General features: G+C 44.2%; 1 protein-coding gene across 3 annotated transcripts in view; it reads left to right on the plus strand.

Annotated features, from left to right (window-relative positions):
• Positions 1–15,893, plus strand: part of LOC122806267 (SRSF protein kinase 1-like) — a 1,654,485-nt gene that overhangs the window by 858,663 nt on the left and 779,929 nt on the right. For all 3 annotated transcript variants that reach the window (XM_044076540.1, XM_044076542.1, XM_044076541.1), the window contains exon 6: positions 2,003–2,109. In XM_044076540.1, coding sequence (XP_043932475.1) covers positions 2,003–2,109 — 107 coding nt within the window. The remainder of the gene's footprint in view (positions 1–2,002; positions 2,110–15,893) is intronic.

The raw sequence follows: 15,893 nt of genomic DNA on the forward strand, positions 1-15,893 counted from the left end.
GCCTACCTACTTGGGGGCACCAGACATCTGGGGCAAGAAAAACTGAAGAACATGGCATCGGATGCATCTTGTATACCCCTGGCGCTCTGATGTCAGGGAAGAAGTGACAGCAGCCGATGCCGGACCAAGACTTTGGAACTCCGGCCGACTGAAGGACAGCCTGACGGCAGGATAACCCAAGTGTAATGACTGCAGCAGTGTGAACACTCGAACATCTACATTTATGGTAGGTACAAAACTGTACTTTTTTGCTCCCCATTTGGGGGTGCCTGACATCTGGGGCAAGAAAAACTGATTAAAATGGTGTTGGCTGCATGTTTTATACCCCTGACGTCATGTAAGAGGGGTCAGCAACCGATGCAGGGCCCAAGACTTTTATTCAGGCCGACTGAGGGCAACGTGCCAGCAGATTACCCAAATGTAATGACTGCAACAGTGAATACACTCTAACATCTACATTTATGGTAAGAATACACAACTGTACTTTTCTTAAACACAAGGTAAACAAGAGTTTCCTGTCTGTCTAGCTTTACCTGTTTTTCAGCTGTGAAAGGTTGTGATGCTTCCAGTTGTTGGCCTGACATAGCTGGACATGCTGGGAGCCTACCTTGACATACCATGAAAAGCTATGTCACCCTTGAGACTAACCCGTCTTTTATGGGTAAAGTTCTTAGAGAAGTTGAGCCAGGCTGTGCATGTCCCTTTTTTTTTTTTTTTTTTTTTTTGCAGTCTTAAGGGGGGGGGGGTCACAATCCCTAGATTTTTGTAGACAGTTTAGTTCCTTCCTGGACAAGGCAATATAGAAAACCTTGACCACCTTTTTATTGCATTTATGGGTTCATAAGTATTACGCTGCCTGTTCTTGTGGGCTATTTTAAGCCTAGCCAATAGCTCTCAGTGGTGAAAATCAAATCTTGTACTTTGTGTCTGAAATAAACACGTTAACCACTATGACAACCCCCCTACTCTATGATAGCCCCTTAATAAATTTATGGAAAACAAGACCAACAAACAGAGCCTTTCACAGTTGATAGCTCATTGTGTTGATTTTTGCTGCAGATAGTGTGTATCCCAGTCTAGTGAGAGCCCTTTTTTTAAGGGCCACAGCTGCCATCACCTCATTCCTGTAGGTGGTGTCTGCTTAGGTCATCTTAGAATCAACTCCCTCATCCTCGGACCACAGCTTTGCCAAGCATTGCAGCTTAACTAGTATTGCCAGGGAAAGTTTTCCATGGCTATATTGCAGGTGACTTCTCTCTCCAGCAGACCAACCACCCTCTAGCCTCTGAGTTCAGGGAGTTATTCGAATAGTCAGTTCTGCAGTGGTGAATTATGAAGAGCAAAGTACAGTTTTTTTAAGAACTTGTTTAATCTTAAATGTGTATATTCACTGTTGAAGTATCAGTACTCTCCCTCTTCTCTCTCTAGTTCTGAGATGCTTCTTGGTTTGAGGTGGGTACATGGTCTTATCATTTTCTTTCTCCATCTCTACCACCTGATGAGCACCCTTCTTCTCAGGGTTTAGCAACAGCTTATAGGAGGCAATTTTTAGTGTTCCTCTATTTATGATCCCCATACGGGATGGGTTTTCCGTGGTGGAATGTGCCCTGGCTTCATGGAACAAACCTACAGCTGCTTTAGCAAGAAGGATCAGATAGTGGCTGTGGCCTACACTGCTTTAATACTATGTTCTGACATTGGTGAGGGAGGGAGCCTGCTAGGCCTGGAAGGGCAAAGATGAAGATCTGTGAAAGTTTGGCCAGCCATCAGGCTTCTACTGGCAAGAATCACAGGAGCCAGAACAGCAACACTATAACTGTAACTTGAATATTTACAGTTATGGTAAGTTCCTGATGCAGCTGTACTTTCTGCTGTTACAGCACAGATACAGATTATATTGGTTCATTTTTGGACCTGATTAATGTAATTGTTAAAGTGCCTTATGTTGCGAGAATGTGTTTGATCCAGCAGTGCATTTTTTTTCCTTAATGACCTCTCACAGATGTCTGCATGGTGTTTGAAGTGCTTGGTCACCATCTGCTTAAGTGGATCATAAGGTCCAACTACCAAGGACTCCCCATTATCTGTGTGAAGAGCATTATTCGGCAGGTGAGTCAGCAGTACAAGCCCCGAGACTCCCCTTCAGCCATGGGGGCAGGCATTACTATAAGGATAACCAACACTAAATCCGTGCTAGAAGCAAAATGGGCTTTGAGGTGCTTTGTTACCGATGAGCTGCCTTTCGAAGGTCATGTGTCTTATTGTCATTTGAGATTCTGAATGCAAAATGAAAAATTGGAGCACGAGTCCTCTGAAAATGTGAAATATCTTCTGAGAGTAAACAGTTTACAATGTGAAAAGTAGTATGTATGGCAAATAAGCTACTGTACATTGTGAACCTTCCTGTTTCCTAAATTGTGTTGCTGTTGAAATTTGTATGTGGTTTTATTTTTTATTTTACAGTGTGCTGTTGCTGGGTTAGTCTTGGAAACTTCAGGGGCACTTTGCAGATTGATACACATGTATAGTAAAGTTCATCTTGAAAATCAGTATGATTTTTGTCTACTCTGTCCATGCCATGCTGATTCATGTGTTTGTTTTCAGTATGTGCAGGTATCATTCTAGTTTCATGCCTTTTTTGTTTTTATTACCTTAATTGTACAGTTTTTACTAGTTATTTGTCCACATGTGATTGACTTTTAATTATCATTTATCTTATTCAGATTTCCCTAAATTTATTCACCAATGTAGGCTTTGTTTTTCTTTTTTCCAGGATTAAAACACATTTTTTAGTTTTGCATGTATTTGTCTGACTTAAATTGCTTTTACCAGTTTTAGTTGTGCACAGCTTGCGCTGGCAAAGTTTTGCTGAACTCTTTGACAGCAAAAGTTAAATGAGTTAACCAGTGTTGTCTACTGCATGTTGTGTCCTGTAAGTGTCTCTGTGAAACACCTTTCTCTCTGCTGTGGCTTGGAAAACATACCAAGGTCTCTGCTGAGTTTGTTCTTTAAGTTGAGATTTAGTCCACGCTCTTTCAATTGATGCAGCCTTTGCTGTCATTTAGGCCTTGATTCATCTTAAAAAGTAGACTGGTAGGCCCCATGGCTGAGCCTTTCCACATGTTAATGTCTGTATGCTTTCTGTGTAGAATGCATTATACTAAGCAAAAAAACAAGTTATAACAAATGTGTGACCTTTGATGTTCATCGTGTTACACTGCTGCAGTCATTACACTTGGGTTATCCTGCCATCAGGCGGTTCCCCAGTCGGCCTGAGTTCCAAAGTCTTGGTCTGGCGTCGGTTGCTGTCGCCTCCCTTCTGACGTCAGTGCAACAGCGGTATGTAAAATGCAGCTGACGCCATTTTGTTCAGTCTTTCTTACCGTGCGGTGCCCGAAGCAAAAACAGTTCGCAAGTGCCGGTCGGCTGTCTCCTGAGATTTTCATTCCGAATCCAGAACCGAAGTCTTCTACAAAGCTAAGTACCCCATTGGGGAAATTTTTCTTGCCTCAGACCGATGTCCGCAAAAGTTAATAACTGTATTTCTTGTGGGAAGCAAATACCTCATAAGGATTTCCATTCCTATTGTATCCCATGCCTAGGCCCAGACCACGACGTCACTGGTTGTCGGTTTTATGCTAGGTTTAACAAGCGCACTATTAAACGTCAGTTTGATTTTGCCCGACATTATTTTGGTAGAAAATTCAATTATACCATGCCGTCGGAATGTCCGACGACTGGAATACACAAAAAGCGCAAAGACAAGGATAAGCATCAGAGGCCAAAAACTGTCGACGAAGCCTGTTCTAGACCAGTCGCTGGATGTTCATCGTGTTATACTGCTGCAGTCATCACACTTGGGTTATCCTGCCATCAGGCGGTCCTGCAGTTGGCCGAATCCCAAAGTCTTGGTCAGGCGTTGGTTGTCGTCGCTTCTTCCCTGACGTCAGTGCGACAGGGGGATAAAAGAGGCAGCCGACGCCATTTTCTTCAGTCTTTCTTGCTGCGTGGTGCCCGAAGCAGAAGCAGTTCGCAAGTGCCGGTCGGCTAGCTCCTGAGATTTTCGAATAGAATTTCAGCCCAAAGTCTTCTCTAAAGCTAAGTACCCCATTGGGGAAACTTTTATTGACTCAGACCGATGTCAGACAAAGTTAATAATTGCATTTCTTGTGGGAAGCAAATACCTCATAAGGATTTTCATTCTTATTGTATTCCTTGCCTAGGCCCAGACCACGATGTCTCTGGTTGTTGGTTTTGTGCTAGGTTCAACAAACGTACAATCAAGTGTCGGGCAGATTTCGCCCGACATTATTTTGGCAAAAAATGTAATTATAGCATGTCGGAGCAACCGACATCAGCAATGATTAAAAAACGCAAGGATAAGGACAGGCAACCAAGACCAGATACCGAGGCCTCAGCAAGGCCTGCCGCCGGTTCTCAGGTTTTCAGCGAGGCGCCTACACAGCCCCTGACTACTGCAGATTTAGAAATTCTGATGGCCTCCCAGACCGAATCAGCTGGGCCTCAGAAGCCGGTTTCATCTCACCCCTCGGACGCCAACCCTGACGGTGATCCGGAGATTTTGGACAGGCCTTCGGTTTCTGAAGGTGTCTTCGAATCGACAACTATCACTATTAAGTTTTATGCTAAACTTAAACCCCCTTAAAAGTTAGGAAACCGGGTCCACAGTCCCCCCCACAGGCCCCTATGCCTAACAAACAGATGCTTAAGATGGCTGAGGATTGATAACCCCCTCCTGGCAAAAGGCCTAGACTGGAGGAAGATTATCCTTCCTCTGACCAAGCATCCATTTCCTCAGCTAACTCTGAGGACCAGGAGTATTCCTTCCCTCCTTATGAAGACTCAGATGCTGAAGAGTCCATTCCCTCTGTCTCCCCCCCTGAAGACTACTCTTTTGGGGAAACTTTACACACCATGAGGGACACTTCCACTGGGAAGGCCAAGATTACTCTGACTCTAAGAAAAGACTCTGTGAGTTTCTTCTTCTCCCACAGCATAGACCCCTTGCAATTCCTCTAGTTTTAGACATTTTGGATGATGTTTACACCGAATCTAGTCTAAACCCAGATTCCTTACCTCCTGCACCAGCTAAATAGACAGATACCACCGATTTCCTGATTCTCATAAGTTTCTATATAAAAGCCCTGTTGCAGACCCCAAAACCATTTCCCAGGGTCCCAAAGGGGTTAAAGCCTCTACTGCTAAGAATCCACTACCTTCTGAAAGAGATTCCAGAGCATTAGAAAGATGGGGGAAGAAAGTGTATAAGTCTGCCACTTTGGCCATGAGGGCCTTAAACTGCCAATTCCACATGCTAAAATACCAGCAGTACTTGATTGCACAGTTAAAGCAGAAAATGATCCCTCAGACAGATCAACCTGATTTCAAAGAGATGCAGGATTTGCTGCATGCAGCAGAACAGGTGGGAAAGCATACCTTACAGTGTGTTTTTGATTCATTGGAAGCCTCATGTAGAGCAGCTGTCACAGGATCTGTAATACGTAGACATGCTTGGCTAAAATAGCAAGCCTTGCCAGAACATGTCAAAGCAAAGTTATTGGATGCTCCATTGCAGAAAGATGTGTTATTTGGTGTCAAAGCAGAGGAAGTTTTAAAGAAAATGGAAGAAAAGGCAAAATCTATGCAGACAGTTAAAGATTTTTTACAGGTACAACCTCCTCGTTTCAGCAGAAACTGGCCATCAAAAAAACTGGTCCTTTCCTGCATCAGACCCCAAAGGGGTAGGTACAGACGCCCAAGGGGCAGAGGCCAGCCACAGGGTTCTTTCAGGCCTAGACAATGGCATACAACAACTCAAAGAGGTGGAGACGAAAGATCTCAACCCTTCAGGAAACAAACACAATGACTTCCCTCTTCGCCTGCCAAGCAAAATTGCCCTGGCAGCACCTTTGGGAGGAAAACTGGCTCTATTTCCACAAAATTGGCACATCATAACAAAGGACAAATGGGTTCTGGATATTATTACCTGAGGCTACAGATTTCATTTTCACACTTTACCACGGATGAGAGGCATGCCAAATCTGCCTCCAAACCAATGGGCAGAGGCACAAACGCAAATTTCAGCTCTCATGGATATGAAAGCAATTTAAAAGGTACCTACAAAGGAGCAAGGTCAAGGTTTTTACTCAAGACTATTTCTAGTACCAAGAAAGGACAAAGCCTGGAGACCCATTTTAGACCTCTCAATTCTAAACACTTACTTGGAGGTACCCAAATTCAAAATGCTCACACTACAGCAGCTTCTTCCCATGCTGGGCAAGGAGTCTTGGCTGGTAATGTTGGACCTCAAAGAGGCATACCTGCATGTCCCTATCAGACAAGATTGCAGAAGATACCTCAGATTTTTGGCAGGTACAACACATTATCAATTCTCTGCATTGCCCTTTGGCTTATCTACTGCGCCCAGAGTATTTACGAAATGCCTGGCATCAGTAATTGCATACTGCAGACAATGAGGAATACAAATTTATCCATATCTGAACGACTGCCTGATACAAGCGGACAGCAAGGCCATTCTATTACAGCATCTGGCATTTGTAACAAAGCTGCTAAGTTGCCTAGGGTACACAGTAAACAAAAAGAAGTCAAAGCTAATACCCTTACAAGACATAATATTCCTGGGTGCCAGCTTAAATACAACGGCCCAGATGGCTTATCTCACGCCAGACAAACAAAAACAACTGACTCAATACTTCAAAAAGATGGCAACTTTTAACCAGCTCACTGCAAGGAAAATCCTGCAGGCATTGGGGTTCATGGCATCCTGCATTCAACTAATTCCACATGCAAAGCTGCATATGAGGAAATTACAATGGTATCTGAAAAGTGTATGGACTCAACACAGGCACAGCCTCAAAACAAGTATACCTCTCATTCCCTGCCTTCAAAATGAGTTCCTATGGTGGGCTCAAGCATGTCAAATAAACAAGGGTCTTCCTTTTGTCTTGCCTCCAGCAAACCAAACTATGACAACAGATTCTTCAGACTACGCCTGGGGAGCACACATGGCAGGACAGTGCATACAGGGCAAATGGTCTGCAAAACAAATGCATCTACACATCAACCAAAAGGAGATGCTAGCTGTGCAAAATGCACTGACAGCCTTCAAGGACCTCTTGCATCCAGGACAACTACTAAGGACAGACAACACCACAGTTATGTGGTACATAAACAGGGAGGAACACACTCCTACCCTTTATGCAGACAGGCAATGACCTTGTGGAACACAGCATTGACTTTCCAAGTACAACTGCAAGCACAATTCCTGCCAGGAAAGGAAAACATATTGGCAGACGAATTAAGCAGAAATTTGGCAGATCCTCACGAGTGGAGACTACACCCACAAGTATTTTCAATGATAACTCAAAGGTGGGGGACACCCAGACATAGATCTATTTGCCTCCCCCAACAATTGCCAACTACAGAAATTTTGCACAAGGACTTATCATTCCCTAGTCTGGAAAGTGGACGCCCTAACATTCAGTTGGACAGCATTGACAGTCTCTGCCTTCCCACCACTACCTCTCTTGACTAAGGTATTACTGAAAGTCAGATCAGAGAGACCTCAAATGATCCTCATTGCTCCGGACTGGCCACGTCAGCACTGGTACCCATTACTAAGGACCTTGACTCACAGCCCTCCATGGATCTTACCTCAATTCCCACTTATGTTGACTCAGCAAAACTCTCAAATCCTTCACAGTCAGCTCAGGACTTTAAATTTAGCTGCATGGAGAATACCTTGAATTATCAATCAGCACTTCTGTCAAAGGACATCCTGAATGTCATTTTGGAGGCCAGGAGGCCCAGCACAAGAAAAACTTACTTAGACAAATGGAAAAGATTTTGTGCATGGAACCAGGCTAAAGGACAAAATCCTTGGATACCAAACATTCCTCAAATACTGCAATACTTAACCGAGATGCTACACAAAGGCCTTTCTTTCTCATCCATTAAGATCCATGCTTCAGCCATTTCAGCTCAATATAATTCGGATCCTCCCATATTCTCACACCCTTTACTAAGGCAGTTTCTCAGAGGGGCTAAGAATATAAGACCCCCCCAGAAAACCCCCAACGCCAGCTTGGGACCTCAACTTCGTTTTAGAAAAATTAACACTGCCTCCTTTCGAACCAGCTTTCTCAGCAGAACTACAATACTTGTCATGGAAAACAGCTCTGTTGCTGGCTATCTCCTCAGCACGCAGGGTCTCAGAACTACAGGCACTTATGGCAGTGGAACCTTTCATCATTTTCCATCAGGACAGAGTCTCTTCTGAACTAACCCTACCTTTATGCCAAAGGTAGTATCCAGTGTGGCTTTGAATCAGACCATTAATTTACCCATCTTTTATCCAAACCCCCAGAATAAAGGAGAAAGACTCCTTCACTCTTTGGACATTCACAGACAGCTGCGTTACTATTTGGATAAGACAAAGACCTTCAGAAAAACTGACCAACTCTTTGTATCCTATGCTGCAGGTTCACAAGGAAAGGCTATTTCCAAACAGACCATCTCCAAATGGATAGCACATTGTATCCGCTTTTGCTACTCGCACCATGGCAAAGCAGTGCCTGTTAATATTAGGTCCCATTCTACCAGGGCTACAGCAACCTCAGCAGCCTTTCTCAGGGGGGTTCTAACCAAGGACATTCTGGAGGCAGCTACTTGGAGTTCAGTGCACACCTTTACCAAGCACTACCACCTTCCATTATACTCAAAAACCAGAGCTGGTTTTGCCACTGCAGTTCTGCAGGGCATCCTAACTTCACCTAACCCAGTTTAGTACCAGCCACCCATCCATAGCTTTGGGATTCAACCCAAGTGTGATGACTGCAGCAGTATAACACGATGAACATAGTACAGTTTTGTACCTACCATAAATGTAGATGTTCGAGTGTATATACTGCTGCAGTCCAGGTTACCCTCCCACCATCCCCTCTACATACCAGGTTGTTAGTTATAACTCCAAGTACATCAGTCTATTGGATGTATGCCTATATGGTGTATTTGCTAACAGCTAATACTATTGTTTATCTACCAAGGTATTTTTGCATAGTTATTTGTATTGCCTTCCTAGTTGGGGGCACCTGACATCTGGGGCAAGAAAAACTGAAGAAAATGGCGTTGGCTGCCTCTTTTATCCCCCTGTCGTACTGACGTCAGGGAAGAAGCGACGACAACCGACGCCGGACCAAGACTTTGGGATTCGGCCGACTGCGGGGACCGCCTGACGGCAGGATAACCCAAGTGTGATGACTGCAGCAGTATATACACTCGAACATCTACATTTATGATAGGTACAAAACTGTACTTTCTCTGGTTTTCAGCGAGGCGCCTTCGCAGCCCCTGACGACCGCTTCTGTAGAACCACTGGCCGCCACTTACTCCCACGTGGAGATGGCTGGGCCTTCGGACACATAAGTTATTCAGCCTACCGAGACTAACCTTTCAGAGCGATCCGGAGTAGCTGAGCAACCCACAGCTTCAGAGGGTGTCTTCAGACCTACTCAGTTAAGCATTAAGCCCTCAGCTAAGTCTAAGCCTCCTTTAAAATCAAAGAAAGAAAGGAAACCAAAGTAGCTGAGCAATCCACAGCTACAGAGGGTGTTTTCAGACCTACCCAGTTAACTATTAAACCCTCTGTTAAGTCTAAGCCCCCTTAAAGGCTAAGAAACAGACACAACTCTCTCCAGGACAGGCCTCCATGCCTAAGAAACAAATGCTTAAAATGGCCAAAGACCTAATCACTCTGATCAGGGGGTCCCATCCCCCTCCTGATAAAAGGCCTAGACAGGATGCAGACTGTGACTCATCCGACCAGGTGTCCATCTCTTCTGATTCATCCTCAGACCTAGGATACTCTTTACCCCCTTATGAGGATTCTGATGCTGAGGAATCAATTCCATCAGCCTCACCGCCTGAGGACTACGCCTTTGGGGAAACCTTACATACCATGAGGGAGCATTTCCACTGGGAAGGCCAGGATTACTCAGAATCCAAGAAAAGGCTCAGAGACTTTCTTTTATTACCTCAACACAGACCCCTTGCTATTTCGCTAGTGTTAGATATTGTAGATGATCTGTATACTGAATCCAGCTTAAATCCTGATTCCTTACCTCCAGCCCCTGTTAAACCTGAGAGATACTACAGTGTCCCTGACTCACATTCATTTCTGTATAAAAGCCCTGTAGCTGACCCTGAAACTATTTCTCAGGGACCCAAAGGAGTTAAGGCCTCATCAGCCAAGAATCCAGTTCCCTCTGACAGATTCCAGAGCATTAGACAGATGGGGAAAGAAAGTATATACGTCTGCAACTTTAGCAATGAGAGCCTTAAATTGCCAGTTTCACATGCTAAAATATCAGAAATGTTTACTGTCTCAGTTAAAACAAAAAATGCTTCCAGAATCAGATCCTCCTAATTTTAAAGAAATGCAGGATTTATTGCATGCAGCTGAACAAGTGGGAAAGCATACTTTGCAATGTGGTTTTGATTCTCTAGAGGCCACCTGCAGAGCAGCAGTTACAGGCTCTGTCATTAGAAGACATGCTTGGTTAAAAGAACATATGTTACCAGATCATGTTAAAGCAAAATTATTGGATGCACCTTTGCAGCAGGATGTGTTATTTGGAGTTAGGCAGAAGAGGTATTAAAGAAAATAGAGGATAAGGCAAAATCTATGCCAACGGTGAAGGATTTCTTACAGGTTCAGCCTTCTAGATTTAGCAGAAACTGGCCAACTAAGAATTGGTCCTTTCAATTACAGACAGACCTCAAAGGGAAGGATACAGGCATCCAAGAGGTAGAGGTCAAACACAAGGTCCTTACAGGCCTCGACAATGGGTTGCATCAGGCCAGAAAGAACGGGAAGACGGGCCCCAACCATATAAAAAGCAGCTCCAATGACTTCCCACTACAGCTGCCAAACAAATCCTTCTTGGCAGCCCCCTTGGGAGGAAAACTGGCACTGTTCTACCACAATTGGCAAATTATCACCAAAGACAAATGGGTTCTCAACATTGTATTTCAAGGTTACAGGTTCCACTTTCGCATTCTGCCAAGGTTAAAAGGAATGCCAAATCTACCACCAAATCAATGGGCAGAGACTCAAAAACAAATGACAGCACTCATGGATATGAGAGCTATTCAAAAGGTACCATCACAGGAGCAAGGACAAGGATTTTACTCAAGACTCTTTCTGGTACCCAGAAAGGACAAAGCCTGGAGGCCCATTCTGGATCTTTCATCTCTAAACACTTACCTGGATGTTCCGAAATTCAAAATGTTGACACTACAGCAACTTCTTCCCATGCTGGGCAAGAAAGTTTGGCTCGTGACTTTGGACCTCAAGGAGGCATACCTGCATGTCCCTATCAGACAAAACTGCAGAAGTTACCTCAGATTCATAGCTGGTCCAATGCACTATCAATTCTCTGCACTGCCCTTTGGCTTATCTACTGCACCCAGGGTCTTCACAAAGTGCCTGGCACCAGTAATTGCATTTTGCAGACAGAAAGGAATTCAAATTTATCCATACCTGGACGACTGCCTGATTCAAGCAGAGAGCAAGGACATTCTTCTAAAGCATCTGGTATTTGTAAAAAAAGTTAAGTTGCCTGGGGTACACAGTAAACGAAAAGAAATCAAAACTAGTGCCCTCACAAGAGATTATATTCCTGGGTGCCAGCTTGAACACAATGGCCCAAATGGCTTGTCTCACGCCAGACAAGCAAGGACAACTGACTCAATACTTTCAATTGATGGCAACGAAGACACAACTCCCTGCAAGAAAAATTCTGCAGGCCTTGGGTTACATGGCATCCTGCATACTATTAATTCCATATACCAGACTGCATATGAGGAAATTACAATGGTACCTAAAGAATGTTTGGTCTCAACACTGTCAAAGTTTGGAAACAGTTATACCACTAATTCCTTGCCTTCAACAGGAGTTTCAATGGTGGGCTCAAGCTTGTCACCTCAACAAGGGACAGCCTTTTACACAACCCACAGCCAGGCAAACACTGACAACAGATGCATCGGATTACGCCTGGGGAGCACACATGGCAGGCAAATGTATTCAGGGCACGTGGTCCGCAGAACAAAGGCATTTTCACATCAGTCAAAAAGAGATGCTAGCTGTACAAAATGCCCTTATAGCTTTCAAGGACCTGCTGCATCCAGGACAACTACTGTTGAAGACAGACAGCACCACAGTTATGTGGTACACAAACAAGCAAGGGGGCACTCACTTCTTCCCCCTATGCAGACAAGCCATGACCTTGTGGAACACAGCTATAAGCCTTCAAGTTCATCTGCAAGCACAATTCCTGCCAGGAGAGAGAAACGCACTGGCAGATGACTTAAGCAGAAACATCATGGATCCCCACGAATGGGAATTTAATCCACAAATATTCAGAATGATAACACAGAAATGGTGGAGCCCGGACATAGATCTGTTTGCATCCCCAATAAACTGCCAGCTACAAAAATTCTGCACAAGGAGTTACCATCCACAAGCATGGAAAGTGGATGCCCTCTCATTCAGCTGAGAACCTACAAGTGTACGCTTTCCCACCACTCTGCCAAAGATACTCATAAAAGCCAGGCAAGAAGAGCCAAAGATGATCCTGATTGCACCAGACTGGCCACGCCAACACTGGTACCCAATCTTAAGGAGCTTAGCACAAGAACCACCCTGGATATTGCCTCAAAACCCACATCTACTGACTCAGCACAACAATTAAATACTACATAGCCAGCTAAAGACCTTAAACCTAGCTGCAAGGAAGATTCCTTAGTTAAGCAAGCAATGCCTCTCTCCAAAGCTGTTATGGATGTCATTCTGGAGGCCAGAAGGCCTAGTACCAGGAAAGCCTATTTGGATAAATGGAAGATATTCTGTGCCTGGAACCAAGCTCACAGCCTCGACCCTCTTGTCCCAAACATTCCTCAGATATTACAATACTTAACTGAGATGCTGGACAAAGACCTCTCCTTCTCATCCATCAAGACCCACGCCTGTGCCATCTCTGCTCATTACAACACGGATCCACCAATTTTCTCTAATCCTCTGTTAAAGCAGTACCTCAGAGGGGCTAAAAACATAAGACTGCCCCGTAGAGCACCTACTCCACCTTGGGACCTCAACTTTGTTTTGGAAAAACTAACTTTACCTCCTTTTGAGCCAGCTAACAGCAGAATTAAAATATATCTCTTGGAAAACTGCTCTGTTCCTGGCAATAACATCAGGACGAAAAGTTTCAGAATTACAGGCACTAATGGCAGTGGAACCTTTCCTCATTTTCCACCAGGACAGGGTGTCTTTAAGAACTAACCTTACGTTTATGCCAAAGGTGATATCCAGTGTGGCTCTAAACCAAACTATTCACCTGCCAACTTTTTATCCTAAACCATAGAATAAAGGGGAGAGACTACTGCACTCTTTGGACATTCACAGGTAGTTACGCTTCTACTTGGACAAAACCAAAGCTTTCAGAAAATCTGAGCAATTATTGGTAGCATATGCTGCAGGAGCACAAGGAAAAGCCATTTCAAAACAGACTATTTCAAAATGGATAGGACATTGTATACGTTTCTGCTACACATACCATGGAAAACCTGTACCTAGCAGCATTAGATCTCACTCCACCAGGGCAACAGCCACTTCAACTGCCTTCCTCAGGGGAGTACCTACCAAGGATATTTTGGAAGCAGCAACTTGAGTTCTGTACATACCTTCACCAGGCATTACCATCTGCCTCTATACTCTAAATCCAGAGCTGGCTTCGCCACTGCAGTGCTGCCGGGCCTTATAGAACCAGCCACCCTACCTCAGCTTTGGGATTCTACCCAAGTGTAATGACTGCAGCAGTGTAACACAATGAACATAATACAGTTTTGTACTTACCATAAATGTAGATGTTCGAGTGTATACACTGCTGCAGTCCAGGTTACCCTCCTTCCTTCCCCTCTTACTGGCTGGTACATACCTATGTCTTCTACCCTTACTACCTATGGGGAGTATTTGCTGGTAGCTGTAAGTTGTTTTTTGCTTTTCTTATGTATGTTTTATTAGCAATTGGAATTGCCTACCTATTTAGAGGCACCTGACATCTGGGGCAAGAAAAACTGAAGAAAACGGCGTCAGCTGCATCTTACATACCCCTGTCGCACTGACGTCAGGGAGGAGGCGACAGCAACCGACGCCGGACCAAGACTTTGGAACTCAGGCCGACTGGGGAACCGCCTGATGGCAGGATAACCCAAGTGTAATGACTGCAGAAGTGTATATACTCAAACATCTACATTTATGGTAGGTACAAAACTGTACTTTCTCCACCTCCCTGATAAAATTAGATTAACTAGCTGTTACCGTCAATCTTGGTATAAATCATACCACAGTATTTCAGGAGTTTTGTAATGCCAACTTATTACTTCTTACTGGTGTCTTGGACAAGTGCACCTGGAATAATTTCTGACCAGCCCCATTCATCATGCCACTATTGCCTTGGCAGTACTCTACAGAGTTCGTTCCCTTCTGAGTAGATGGGTAGAGGTTGTTCCCACTCGCCCATTGTAAGAACTGAAATTTAAAAAAGTCACTTGTGATATAAATCAACTCCATAGGAGAAAGGCAAAGGTTATGACTTTGTTTTAAAAAAAAAAAAATCCCATTCTCATACTGTAAAACCAACCTAACAATAGCAAGTCCATCAAGCACTAGAGACTGCAGAGACAGTTTTGAACTTAATTACTTCCTGTGCCAGCTTCATTGGGAAAATCTAAATTAATGCTCACTTTTGTTCTGACCTTACCTGCAGTAGTGTATTGGTCTCCAACCTAGTGAATTGTAGCAAATATCTTTGCTTATAAATTTAGCTCCATTTACATGCCTCTGTCATTCCCCATCTCCACACCAGTTTTCCCCATGGTTGTGCTCCCTGTGTCATCCTTCATCACGTGGCTTTTGCTCTTCCAAAATTATGAACACTAGCTCCATAGTTTCTTGTTTGCCTGTAAGTGTTGCACACCACATAGTCCACACTTTATAGTGTGTCCACAGGCTTTGTACATGAAACTTTTTTGCCTGCTACAGCAGACGTGCAGCTTCCTGAGTGCCTGGCTCTTCTAATTTTTCTCTCAGCTTTGAGAACTCCTACATTTCCCTGGTGTAACCCATGCTAACAGGCCCCTTCACACTGCACCCCCTCAGATGTTCTTCGGGTTTCACTGTTGCAGTCATTAAATTTGGGTTATCTGCTTGCAGTAGCCCTCAGTCGGCCTGATTAACAAAGTCTTGCGTCCTGCGCTGGTTGCTGTCTCTTCTTCCATGACGTCAGGTCGTCAGGAGTATAAAACATGCAGCCGACACCATTACATCCGTCTTTCTTGCCGTGTGGTGCCTGAAGCAGAAGCAGGTCGCAAGTGCCGGTCAGCTGACTCTTGAAATTTTAGTTTTCGAGTTTCAGAACCGAAGTCTTCAACTAAAGCTAAGTACCCAGTTGGGGAAACGTTTTCTTGCTCCTTACTGATGTCAGTAAAAGTTAATTGCATTTCTTGTGGAAAGCAAATACCTCACAAAGATTTTCATTTGTACTGTGTTCCTTGCCTAGGCCCTGACCACGACGTACCTTGCTGTCAGTTTTGTGCCTTATTTAATCAACGCACTATCCATCGTCGGTATATTTTCGCCTCTAAATATTTCGGTTCTCTGTTCAATTATCCAGAAATGTCGTCGGTTAGCCATCCAACTACCAGAATTCTGAAAAAGCACAAAGATAAAGACAGGCCGCCTAGGTCCAAAACTGCTGACGCTTCTAAGCCAGTCGCCAGTTCACCGGTGCTCA

Source organism: Protopterus annectens, chromosome 7.part0, assembly GCF_019279795.1.
Source record: "Protopterus annectens isolate FY-2018-M chromosome 7.part0, PAN1.0, whole genome shotgun sequence".
Classification (NCBI taxonomy): Eukaryota; Metazoa; Chordata; order Ceratodontiformes; family Protopteridae; genus Protopterus; species Protopterus annectens.